The 13,360-nt window shown below is 49.3% G+C and overlaps 1 protein-coding gene across 1 annotated transcript in view; it reads right to left on the bottom strand.

Annotated features, from left to right (window-relative positions):
- PKD1 (polycystin 1, transient receptor potential channel interacting) overlaps positions 1-12,044 on the bottom strand; it is a 72,183-nt gene extending 60,139 nt beyond the window's left edge. The window contains exon 1 of the mRNA XM_026084717.1: positions 11,770-12,044. Within this exon, the coding sequence (XP_025940502.1) occupies positions 11,770-12,044 (275 nt within the window). The remainder of the gene's footprint in view (positions 1-11,769) is intronic.
- Positions 12,045-13,360: the final 1,316 nt, after the last annotated feature.

Below are 13,360 nucleotides of genomic sequence, written 5' to 3'. Positions count from 1 at the left end.
ATACAAAGCACCTTTGCTGGCATGTCACAAACCACATGTGAGCCACATTCTGCACGGGAGATGTCCAACCATGAAGGTTACCTCCACAACTGTTTTCAACTCCTACGTGCAAGGCAAACAAACAAGACAGCTTCGGATTGGAATCCCGACGACTGCCATCCTGACGGGTCGGATTCCTTCCTCAGGGAGCCTCCTGCTTCACTTCTCCTTTTGTATTTTCCCTGCTCTCTGCTCTGCACCTAGAACCCTGTTAGCCTACAATTACTGTACTGTAGTCTGCTTCAGAAGAAGATCTGCTGTCCACTGTGGCAGAGACTCCCTAAACAGGAAATCCAAAATAARTGTATTTCTAATATTTATGAAGCATCACCAGGAGGCTTAAAATGAATAAGTGAAAAGAGRCTCTCAACTGGATTTGATCTTTACCCTTCGGCCTCTTATTGTCACTCYCAAAATAAGACTGACTTAAACATCATGAGGTCCCGGACAGTACTACTTCGTGTCTTGCACGCCTTGTGTTTTCAGAGCCCTGGGGATCAGCTATCCTCACTGTCCTCTGTAATTGGGGACACTAAAAGCTTTAAATGAAAGGAGAGGTTCACTTTGTAGCATGAATCCTCTGAAAAAAGCACAGGCATTGGCAAGGTGAGAGGTGCCAACTYTGCTGCAGCAGAGAGAGAGTGCATGGAGCTGAAAGCAAGCACAAAGATGTGTGAAAGCAAAGATGCTCAGACGGTATTTCCTGGCAATGTACCCACCAGCCCTCGCCTTAATTCAGCTCTGCTTTAAGTGGGTTTCGTTGTCTCCTCTGCACGGGGATACATTTTACCCCCCCTCTGCCTCTTCACCTCTTTCCATTATTTGACCAGTTTTGAAAAGGACCAAAACACCACCATCAGCCAAGCATCATATCCCCTCAAGCGCCCAGCTGCAGTAGGGTTGGCTCGGATGCAGGCCTTCCCTCTGGGCCTCAAACACATTTTCAAAATACGCTCWTCCACAGGCCCCCAGCACTCACACATTTCAACATCCTCAACTTTTCCCTGAGCCATTAGCTGGAGACAGGCCGCCTGCCACTCCAGGCACTTGCACCAAAATAGCCCCMGCTTCTGTGGTTGCTTTCCCTTTGGCCTCTTGCTAAAACCACTRCTAGCACGGGATACTCCCGCCTGCTTTCCTCACCTCTGCCTCTCTGCTAACGGACTCCAGCTAACCTACAGCAGAAGGGCTGGACYGGCAGGGTCTTCTGCACAGAAGTACAACCCACCCTTCAGGTAAGCACGGGCCGAGGCTTTAGCAAGCTCTGTGTTCCCTCTGTGAGGGGTGCACATGCACCGGGCAGTTAGCTTCCTCGCAGTAACAGGGAGACAGTAAAAGTATTTCTCTTCTCCTTTGAGATACCTGGAAATATTCCATTTAATTGTTAGGCAGTACCTCAAGCCCAAGACAGAGGGAAATAGTGTTTCAGCCTGATGTCTCACTTGCTCCTTGCCCAGACAACAGAGAACTCCAAAACAAATTGTTCTGCTGTTATAAAATCAGGTCTTTGGCATATGTAAAGAACCTCTTCAAAATGCTGCTTGGCCACGTGGGGAAGAGTGCGCACAGGGCAGGGTGAAGGCCTCAGCATTACAGATGGCACATCAGCAAGCGGGTACCGTGAGCCATGCAGAGTACAGGGACACTTAGCCTCAAGCCCAACCACCTTCTCTGCAGCTCCTTCTCCCCATCCCTTCCCTTCTGCTACTTCCCAGACAGGGAGTGAACTCTGGGATGGCAGATTGGCTCCTCTCCATCCTTCTGTCACAGTGCCAGGCATGGAGGGGTCAGTCCTGAGCCTTCCCAAGCCATTTACTAACATCCCTTACCATTATTCCCATTTCACCCTAGAGAAAGCTTTTAAACTTCAGAGAACTGAAGTGAYCAGCCAAAGTCTGAGACCCCCAAACCCTTGACTCCTCGGAGTCATTCAGCTTCATTCCTACTCTAGATCAGGACAAGAAATGACTCCCACATGGGACCTGTTCCAGGAAAAAGCACAGTGGCAGAGGCTATTCACACTAGTCTTAGCAAACAGGCAAAATGCAAATATAGGCAGTAATTCCTACCTCAGTGCTGCTCTGGCCCAGTGTATGGGACTGACACTAGATGTCACTGCATACTGAACTGCACACAAAAGGGGAGAAGGGGTTCCCTGGTGAACAAGAGTGACCAAGGGGACCCAAGGGGTGCAGGAAGCCTGTCTGCTGTGTCTGCAGCCAGTGGGTGGCTTTTGTTCAAGAAGGGCTTGGGAGGCAGCTGTCCCCCATAAACTAAGAGTGACTTTTGCCTGAATTCTCTGACCTGATCAAGGGACTGCGCTGCTTTGTATTGCCAGGATAACGCGTGAGGGTGTCAGGCCACTCAGATACACGTCTCTGGGTTATCGGCACTGTCAGCTGTCCCTGCGAGCCTCTACTCCACTGCACGTGGGTTACTGTGAAAGGGGCTGGAGGGGGCTCCTTTGGCTTTTTCCTCTTCCTCTCCTGCTAGTTACAGCTTGGCTGTCTGTCCGCACACGTCATCACCAGACTGTTTCTCCATCATGCTGCCAGCTATTATTATTTGAACTCACCTAGTCCTCTATTTTGCACCCACTGCTGTTGTCCAAAGCTAACATTGACCCACAGCAAACAGACAGCTCTACCAGCAGGCTTCAAAGGAAAAAGCTGGGGCTCAGTTTCCAGACTAGGCTGCTTCTGAGAAGCTCTGAACCCTTGGAGATCGTAATTAACCCATGCTCTGCCTAAATGCCCAGACACTTTGTTGCTTAACTGCAACTCACAGCTTTGCAAGAGATCCCAAGACCTCGGCTCCAGACTCTGCCTTCCCCTGCCGGAGTTCACATCCAGCACCAGCGGAAAAGCCGTTATCCTCCATGCAGAGCAGTCACTAGAGGGCAACACACTGTTAGGAACAAACAAAAGTCTAACTCCCTCTCTGGCTATTTTCTACCCTTGCTTTCATCATCTGACAAGGAACCAGCATAAATCCCAGCTTCGAACCTCCCCAGCTCTCCTCGGTGCAGTGCCTGCAAGGGAGGCAAAGATCTTGATGGCAGGACAGTCTCGGACGAGCGAGGAACAGCGGCAGGCACCAACGCCTGCCACCTCCAGCCGGGGTCACTTTCCATTAGCTGTGCTTCCTACCGCCTGCTTGTCTTCTCCCACTGCTCCCTCTCCAACTTGCATGGAAAATAATATTATGCCTTTCTGGCATGGGAAAGATGGCCATGAACCAAACTAGGTTGCAGAATTAAAAAAGAAAAAAAAAATCAGGAAAGAACTACTGAGCAATAAAACCCAACACAAAGGYTGTGGGCAGAGCTCAGCCTTTCGGTGCCACAAACCGCCACGACTGTATTTTCCCAGCCCATTGCCAGGCTGGAGAAAATTCGGAACAGGTTCAAAGCAGAGCTGAAGCCAGCAGAAAACAAGGCTCTCCACCGAAATGCACTGAGCACACAGACTGCCGCTCTCCCTCAGAAGAAAGAAAAGACGAGGGCTAGTTTAACTGTGCCATGGGCRAGACTGTGAGCACGCTGCGCTGCCTGGAAGAAGGAAGCTATGGGCAAGTTACAGCTTCTCGATGCTGCCTCAGTTTCCCACCTGTAACATGGAGCTGTGTAACGTCCAAGCAGGCTGGGAGCACTGGTCCATTTCTCTGCAAAATTCTGTGAGACTAGAGGCACCATGAAAGACCAGCGACCACTGCTGAGGAACTGAGTGAAAGATGCTTTAAGAAGAGAGCTCCCCTTGCAGCTGCCTAAGTGCCCCAGATAGTACAGAGACATTTAGCTTGGATACAAACATGCCTAGTAAAGAAAGTTTTGGAAAAAAATGTCTCTGGAAATGGAGTTGGTCCTGCGGGGAAGATGAAGCTTTGCATAAGGGAATATTTGGTAATGAGGGCATCAGCCTGAACCCTGGGAGCCTTGAGCTCCATCCCAGCTCCGCTACCAGCTCCCTGTGTGATGCTGGCTGAGCCATGTAACCTCTCTAGACCTGTGCATACAGCAGGGATAAGAGCACCCCATCTCACGCAGAGAGGGTGAGGATACATCGCACACAAACACCGCCAGCGAGAGCCCCTGGAGATGGGGTCGGATAACTTCCCGGGGTGCAAAGCTTCTAGCACTCGCCGGGGTGCCRCTTCGGAGCTGCCGCCCTTGAGCAGCTGCTGATGGAAACCAGCAGCAGGGTTTGGTGCCTGCCGCTTGCTTCGTCCATTCATGACACTCAGACAGGCGGAGGGTCGCCAGGGAGAACCGGCTCCCCGTCCCCATGGCAGCGAAGGCTCGGCAGGCCCCGCGCGGCCGCTGTGTTTATTTCTGCAGCGCTGTGGTGGACAGGCTTTTCTTGGTGAGCTGCTGGGTTTTTTTAATTCCACAGAACATATAATGTTGAGCAGAGTATAGCACGCCTCTGCCTGCCAAGCCTGATGTCATGCTCTCATTATGTCATTTGTGGGCCCGCTCTGCCTTCGCTTCACAAAAAAGGGAGGGAAGGGGGGGCAGTGTTGGCTTGTGCCTTTCCCAGCCCTTTTGGTGCGTGGAGCCCAGCCAAAACAGTAATGGGAAAAGCATCCACAGACAGAAAGAAGTGTCTGTGCAGAGAGGAGCCTGTGTGCAGGCCGGGGGAAAGCTGCAGAGATTCATTAAAAAAGAAGCCCCAGGTCTACAAGTCACAACAAAAGCTAAGAGTCTTGGAGGTCAGTGAAGCTCCAGAGGTCTTAGGGAAGGAAGGGGGCTTGGATACATCCATATGTCCATCCAGAGTCTGCACAGGAGCTTGCTGCAGCGGCTACTAAGGGGCCAGAACAGTTTGGGAGGGACAGGGCGTCTGGACTCCCGGATGCCGGGTGTCTGTGCACCCCAGCTTGCAGGCAGAGGAAAAGCTTCCCAAGCCAGGCTGGCCCTGCAGGATACACAGGGTGAATAAATGAACCATCTGCAACAGAGAGACCCTGCCCTTCAGGGAAAACCACTTTTTCCCTGGGGATCTGCAAGACTGGGCTCTCCCCACAAGCCTCCCCCAACCAGCCAGTCTCCCCCCGCCTCAGGACTGCCCTCCTGAAACCTCCTGCCCCACACCGGAGCACCCTCCCAGCCCTCCAGGCCTCCGCACACTCCCCCCCCACATCCACGCACTAGCCTGCACCCCTGGCTGCTCGTGGACAGCACAGATCTGGAGTTGGCTTCATGTTTGTGTGACTGAGGCAAAAGTTATGGGGACATGGCTGGGCCCCATTTTGGTCCAGATACTGTGTTTTAACAGCAGGAATGGTTGCAAGGATGTAGGAACAGCTGTGCCCATGGGATCAAAGGTCCATCCTGCCTCATATCCTGTCCCCAACTGTGGTCAGCACCAGGTGTTCAGGGAGACGCGTAAGCAAAGTGATCAGAGACCAATCCTTCCCCAATATACCTCCCAGCTCTTGGCAACCGGCTACAGAGAGCCTTCCGAGCCAGAGACTGTATCCGGACTATCATATTTAACAGCCACCGACAGACCTATCTTCCACGACGCTACCTAACCCCTTCCTGAACAAGTCTGGGCTCCACAAGAGCCTATGAAAACAAGTTCCATAATATAATTATGTGCTCTATGAAAAAATACTTTATTTGTTTAAACCTGCTAGAAGTATCACTTCACTGAATACTGCTTAATTTTTTGCACTGTGAACACTGAATAATTGTTCCTATTTACCCTCCCTGCCCCACTGCTGATGCCAGAGGTCTTTCCCAGATTGCCTCAGTCCTCTCTTTCCCAAGCACATCCCCCAGGTGAAACACTTTCCTCTCTGATCTCACCAAATTCCACATACTTCACCCAAACTTCCACCAAATTTCACCTTTGGAATACCAAAGGCACTCAGTCCCTTCCAGTCCTCATGGCTAAAGCCTTGCTGTAACCTGGGAGGAGGGGCAATGATCGGAGCGAGTGGCAAACTGAGGCACGGAAGGTGTCAGCGAGGAGTCACAGAAGCAGCAGCCGACCAGCAGGGCTCAGAGTGGCTCCCGCCGCTGGGCCACCTCCCTCCCAAAGGCCAGGCCGCACCACTGCGCCCCTCACGATCCCAGCGTCCCTGGGCGACAAGGGAGAAGAGGGCTTGTGGCCACTGCAAGCACCCCTTCCAGACCTCCCTCGCGCCCAGAGCAGCTGACGGAGCAGCAGAGCGGTCCAAGAGGTTGCCTACGTAGCAGAAACGCTCTCTTAGGTGTTACCATGGCAAATGCTTTTCTAGTCTCCAGGAATAAAAGGCAACATGGTACCCCATGCAACAGTGGTCTGCGCTGACACTGCCTGACTTACATAATAGACTTTCCAGAAAAGAGGAGGAAAAACCCTAGGTGTTTTTGCATGCTTGAGCCAGGAAAATTATGAGTTTTTGCTGATCTGATTCCTTTTTTTCTTCTTCTTTTGGCTTGCACCTCTCCTAAGAAGTACAGTGGAGGTAATGGTGCTTGTGTGCAGAGGGGGGAATGGAGATTTATACCACAGCGGCTATGGAAATTTGAAAAAATACAGTCTCACTTAGGTTTAGAGCTGGGCACCTGGGAAGAAATGCTGTAGTTCTGCACAAAGTATAGGGACATCCCAGCTCTCAGGCTGGAAGCAACATTGTCTCAACAGTTTCCCTGCACAATAAAGCTCTCGGCGTTCCAGCAGGGAGACAGGAGGGCAATAGCTTACGGAGGTTTTCGTCACCAGCTACTGGTTTCAAACACACTGAAGCTGGGATTTTCCAAGGCTAAGGGATTCCAGTTCTCCAACTGCACTGCACATCACCTCCAAGAACTGAAGCATAACAGGACAAAAGGGGCCTTTCGCTGGTGGGTTTCACCTATTTCCCAGAGCCACTTAACAGAAGGTTACTGTGAACTGACACATCCCACCCCAGAGGTGGCTGCATTTCATCTGTGCCCCCAGGGACTCCGTTGCAGAGACCAGTTTCTAAAGAACAGCAAAGCAGTCAGGGAGAAAATGCACTAGCTGGAGTGCTGTCCGGGGAAAGGCTAAAGGGGAGACACGGGCAACTGCCGAGAGCAAGGCCTGAGCAGAGTGCCGCATGCTGCTGCTGGCAGACAGAGGAGAGCACCCTCCACTCCCTGAGGCTGTCACAGCACGATGACAATTTATTTGTTCATTTTGAATTTATGAATTTCAAATGCTGGCCCATATCTCAGTTTCTCTTAAGGAATTTGCCCCAAAAGACTTTTTCACAAATATTCCTCTAAAAAAGAAATGCTTTTCTTCCCACAACAAAATCATAATTGTTGATACGAAAATGTAAGGCAAGGATACAAACATTTCTGCAATGTTCCGTACACTTTGTGCTCTCCTGGGAGGACTGCAAAACTCTCTCACATATGCCCTTGCAAGGCAGCTGTGCCAGGAGACAGTTGGGTTGACACACAGGAGATCCACACACAATGCCCAGCTCTGCCCCAGTCTTGCTGCAGGACCACGAGCAGGTCACTGCCTCCGTGTGTCCCCGTTGCCCCCCTGGGGAAGGGGAGTGGGGCCACACGCCTTCCCCTCGCAGCCTGCCTCGCTGTCCTGCTGCCAGCCTTCCCACAGCAGCCGGCACCATGGGGCAGCCAGATGAGTAGGAGTAAATCCCACTGGCCTTCCTGCTCTGGGGCCACAGGCTCCCTGAGACCCAGCCGAGAAAGGCAGGCGACCGCTCACGGGGGCTGTATGAAACACTCCCCTCGGCTCAGCAGAGTGGCTGAGCTCAGGGTTGAAGCCGGGCAGTGGGGTGGCCCAGGAAAAGGGGTTGTGAGAACCTGTGCTTCAGGCAGCATGGGCTAAGGCTGATTTCTGAGCCCTGCACGAGACCTGGCTGAGGGTCAGGATACCAAAGGTATCAGGATACCAAAGCAAATGCGAGTAGTCCTGACTGGCTGTCCCTGCTCCAGGCGCTCCGCGCCCACACTCCCTTCCTCGCCCTTGTCTGCTCGCGTGGCCGGTCCCAATCCCCCAGCGCACGCGGGGCCCATGCGGCGCGGGGCTGGTGAGAGCACAGCCATGGCATCCCCGAGCCTCCAGGTGGGAGCTGTCTGAAGGGCAGCTGAGATTTAAAGAGCGGCTCCTCGGATCCTTGCAGCTAGGGAACTTTTCTCAGACTTTCCCAAATATGGTTATGCGCAGGACCAGGGATGGAGCCACTCGAACAACGGGGATGTGTTACCTCATGAAGCGACGTCATGTTCTGGCAGGGCCTGCTCGTGTGCAATGGCACCGCGCAGTCATCCCTCTCCTCTCCTCCCCAGTCAGGAGGGCTGGGTGGGGGCTTTTTCACACGAGAGCGCTCCCAGGAACCGGAGCACGGCTGGCTGCACAGGGACCCACAGCACAGCTCATTTTACAAGTTATTTTTAGACTGCCACTGGCTTCAGCTCCTCCCTCCCAACGTTTACACAACGGAAGCAAATGCAACGGGGGCACTGGCGAGGCACCACAGGCCTCCGGCACTTGTGGGGGTCAGCAAGAGCTTCAAGGCGCTTTGGCGGGACGAGGAGCTGGCCGTAGTTTGGGCTGGCCACCCTTACGAGAGAGGCTTTTCAAGCCAGTTGCCACCTTCTGAGCCACGTCAGTGCCCAAATGCCATCAGCGACCAGAACCGGTGCTGGAAGGGCTTCTCCCCTCCATTGCTGTAAGGTGACTTAAGCTGGCATAAAATAAGGTTTGAAACATCACTCAGCAGAAGGTATCCCAGCCCTGATCTGCTTCTGTAACATCTTGCTAAAAGATTGGAACAGAGAAGATCTTAAGTTTGGGAAAGCAGCAACCCAAATATTTAAATAAAGTTGCATAAATTACAGTYGCACATAAACAAGCTGTCTGGAGTTTCATCCAGCCAAACGTCAGCCCTGCAAATATACATTTGTTCCATGGAAAGTTTGCAAAGAAACCAGAGATGCATCAGAACAAAGTATCTTCCCAGCACACACAGCGGAGTCCAAGAAGGAGACAAYGTGAGAAGCCTGTACCCCAAAACCAACCACCTTCCAAGCAGATAGCCACTTCTTCCCTGAAAAAGCATCCGTTCAGGAGAGGCCCACACGGTCTGCAGCATCGCATGCTGACGCGCGGCTCTCCGTGCCCAGCTCTGGTCTCCTGAGAACCCAGAGCATTTCCAAGTCAGCATGTTCAGAGCCCAGTGATAATTTGTTTTACCATGTAAAGCGAGCCCTCTGTAAGCTGTAATTTAGGAGTCATACAGATGAGCTACTAAGTGCTTAATCTGCCTCACAGAAAGTGAAGTTTTTAAATGAAAGTTTAGGTTTTCTTGATATGAATTCTCCCTTGGGACAGGGGATGAAGTAGATGATCTTCAGGTCCTGTTTTTTGTTATTTTATTTGTATCGATTTTGATGTGAGGGTTTTGCCTGAATAGCTATCCTCTAGGGATATTAGCTATTATTTCTCTGCGACAAATAATTAAAAAACAATGCCATTTTTCCCCAGCACCGTGAGTTCTGCTACACATAACACATGAGAGCCACAGGTAAAGTTCATAGGACACAGGAGGCTTTGGAGACTATTGAACGGAGAGCAACAATTCATCGCATAGCTGAGCCAAGAGATGAGGAGAGCTCCAAGTAACTCTTCTCAAAAGCACATGTTCAGTTTGCAAACACTGACACCATATAAGAAAATATTTGCATAGCCTGTTCCTTAGAAACCTTCTGGGGCATCCGTGTTTTGTATCCCAAGAAGAACAGCGAAACAACCTGGGCACCAATACAGCATGAGAGCTCTGCGCCAGGGCACTCTCCTGGAGCTTTACTGGGATTGTCTGCTCATCTGAAAAGTACTGATGAGACTTTTTAAAAGTCAAAAACACTTTTCCTGGTTGAATTCAGACTGGAAGCCAGCTGAGAAAATGTGAGATTGATAAGGTAGTATCAGATCAAAAGCAATTTCTTCAAATATTGGGAAATACTTCTCTCATTCCTTCACACGGGAGAACGGACAGCACATTGCAGGGCACTGCTGCACACCGGCAGTCTATGAACAAGAGGACAACAAAGCCACGAAGCAGCCAGGCAGGGCCTTTCGGGGGTCCAAGAAGGACTGAGAATTTAGTAGTAGCATCAGCTGCTGGCCCAAGTCACCTAGACATACTGGTAAGGGGGACAAGAAGAGGGCACCTTGGATCTAAATACCGTGAGGAAGGGATAAGGAAAGTCTCAGGACCAAATGCCATTAAGCTGGCCAACAGGCAAAGCCACCACGTCCATTTACTGCAGTACACGCTACACAGCTCTGGCTGTCTGAACAGCCTTGCGTAAGCATACTGCACGCCCAACTTGGGACCTTCTTCTATTGCCAGAGCAGCAGAAAGTATAAAGGAGAAGCAGACTTAATACAAAGATTTTGTGGCAATTTGTGACTTTATCAGTCATTTGCCAAGTCTTGAGTGACAGAGTCACCCAAATCCAGCTCCAAAATCCCCCCCTCGCCTCCTGTACGGCACTTAGCAGCAGAGACTATCCTTGGTGTCATCACTCTTACCAGTGCTTCTCCGCAGGCCTCAACAAGACCTGCAGTCATCTGGCATCTGTGCATAAACAGATCTGACTTTCTACCCATCCGTGATAACACTGGTCCAGTAGCCAAATCTCTACAATCACTTCCCACAGGCGATAACACTCTCCCAAACGCTTTCCCTTTTATAGTTGACAGTATAGATTTGTTTGACCTTTAGCTAACAGCAATCTCTAACAGACAAGCAAGTTTTCCAAGTTCCTGGGTGGTTGCTTAAGAAAAACATTTTTGTGTGTATTTTAACCATGTCTGTCAAATGATTTTCACTTTTGATGTTTTACCAACAACATTTCTTTTCATTTAAAAGATTCCCTGTTCCAGGCTCTCACCAACATCCTTCAGTTCAAAGCACGGGCCACAAACTAAAAATAACTGAGATGGTGGAAAGGACAAGAAGTAAAGACCTGGAACATTCAACAAGGTCCAGACCTGGAAATGCATTGTAAGTGACTGAGAACAAACTGCAGCAACATTTTGCAGCACAGTTTGTGCTGGAAAGATGCAGAACCTCTAACTATTTTCTTCTTGCTCTCCAGACAGAAAACTCTGGGATGTGGGGCAGTCACATTAGCACTCGATATGTCTAAAAATAGTATAAAGTAAATGGCGCTGCTCTGTGAAAACAACGATGCTGAGCACAACCACAGAGTTCGCAGCCCACTGCCTGTGACAGAAAATCCACAAACCAGGGGAGCCTCAAGCAAAAAGAAAAGTGCGGCATGTTCAGGACCTGAGACCTGGCCAAACCATGGCTGCAGGGCAGTCCAGTTTGCATTTTCCATGCAACACTGATGTTATGTCTGCTTTCTGTGGTCTAGTGAGGGACAAGCTCTCCAGATGTTCTGAAGCCCTGGGACCTACTCAATACCTTAGCCGGTTTGGGGAAAGCAGGGTGGGGGGAGGGACACGACACAAAACTTCTAACCCTTCCTCCTCTTTGGCAGTCTGTTTCTTGCACTAACAAAGAGCAATGAGAATGACTCACAGATTTTTAAGGCGACCATTTAACCTAACAACCCACGTATGGCAAGCCATAGGGTTTCTTGCAATCAATTCCCACATCCAGTCTAAGAAAGCAGTTGACCTTCTTCTAGAGAAAGTCCCAAACTTCACTTACAGATTTCCAGCAATGGAACAGCCACCATAGCTTGGTAAGTTATTCCAGGATTACTCAGTTAGGCTTATTTCTGGTCTGAATTTGTCCAGTTTGAGTTCCCAAGTACAGGACTCATTCTGCCTGTCTGCTAAACTGAGAGTCCTATTCCCAGCTTGCTGGTCTTCATCATAGATACTCCCCACACTGCTATCACCTTCCACCTTCTCTCCAGTGCAGTAAACAGGAGGCTCCTGCTGTCTATCAGGAGACAGTCCTTTAGATATGCTTTTGGCTGAATCCTTCAGGGCATTGCTATCCTCCTGAAGCGAGGACACCAGGAGATGCGACATCTCTACTCTGTAGTTCCCTGCTTATATATCCCGGGGTTGTACAAATCATTTTGGTGACAATATCTTTCATCTCATGTTCAATGAATTATTACACCTCCCCTGCCAGAGCCCTTGCCTTCCAGGAGAAGGTTCCTATCCTATATGTAGGCCTGCGTTCCTTGCTCCCAGGTGCATGATCTTACCCTTGGCAGCATCATTGCTCTTTCTGCTTTTTTGCAATCAGCTCTCCAATCAAAACAGAGCTCTGTTTCCTTCTCTGTGTTTCTGCATTCTCAGCATGGTATTAGTAATGTTGTTTGTTTTCTTCCAGTCTGTTGACAAATAGGCTTCAGAGGCAGTCAGCAATGAATCCTTGAGACTTCACTCTTCGTGATGACTCCAGTTTATTCTTACATCTAAGGCATAATATTTAGCCAGTATGTAATCCCTTTAATATATGCAGTGCTGACTTTTTTCATTCCAATTTCTGACAAATATATGTGACATTGAGTCAAATACCTTACAGAAGTCATATGTGTATTACATCAACATCATCATCTCCCATCTACTACATCTGTAAACTTACTTAAAAGGCAGAGCTACATTCATGAGATCTATTTTCCATAAGTGAATTTTCCATGCTGATTGCCACTAATTACACTATCCCCTTTAACTTTCAGCTAATGTCCATGCTATGCACTGTATTACTTCTCCTTGGGCTAGATAATCAGGACACAAGGCTAATATATACTTGTACCATACTATTTACCTTCTGTTCATGCTGGCACCACATACATTTTACTCTGGTCTTTGCAAAATTCCCTACTGCTCAAGAGTCCACCAAAAGTGTACATTATTAGTCCATAGGGCTTCTCAGACACATCTTTTAAAATTCTTGGATGCAAAATATCTGAACTTGCTAGTTTAAGAAGGTCTAACATTAATAGCAGCTGTTTAACATCCTCTTCAGTTACTGTTGGAGTGGAAAGTGTTTCATCATCCTCATATGATACAAATACATCATCTGGCTTTTTTTCCCAAATAGAAAACAGAAATATTTACTAAACAGTCCTGCCTTTTCTGTATTTCCATTGATAATTTGACCATATCCATCTAGTAATGGACTGATATCATTTTTTAATTCCTGTAGTTTCTCAACTTTGCTGGCCATAGATTTTTCCTTGTATTCTTTTACTTATCAGTGTCTGATAAGCCTGAGCTCTCAGCCCATACTCATTGCTACCAATGTTCCTGTTTCCCAGTACTGTATATTGCATATTTATTTATTTTCCATAACTGTCTTCATTTCTCCTCTAAGCTCAGCTTGGTTTTTATTC

This window comes from Apteryx rowi, unplaced genomic scaffold (genome assembly GCF_003343035.1).
Source record: "Apteryx rowi isolate R43461 unplaced genomic scaffold, aptRow1 scaffold_119, whole genome shotgun sequence".
Lineage (NCBI taxonomy): Eukaryota > Metazoa > Chordata > Aves > Apterygiformes > Apterygidae > Apteryx > Apteryx rowi.
This window is presented reverse-complemented; position numbering and strand designations above follow the sequence as displayed.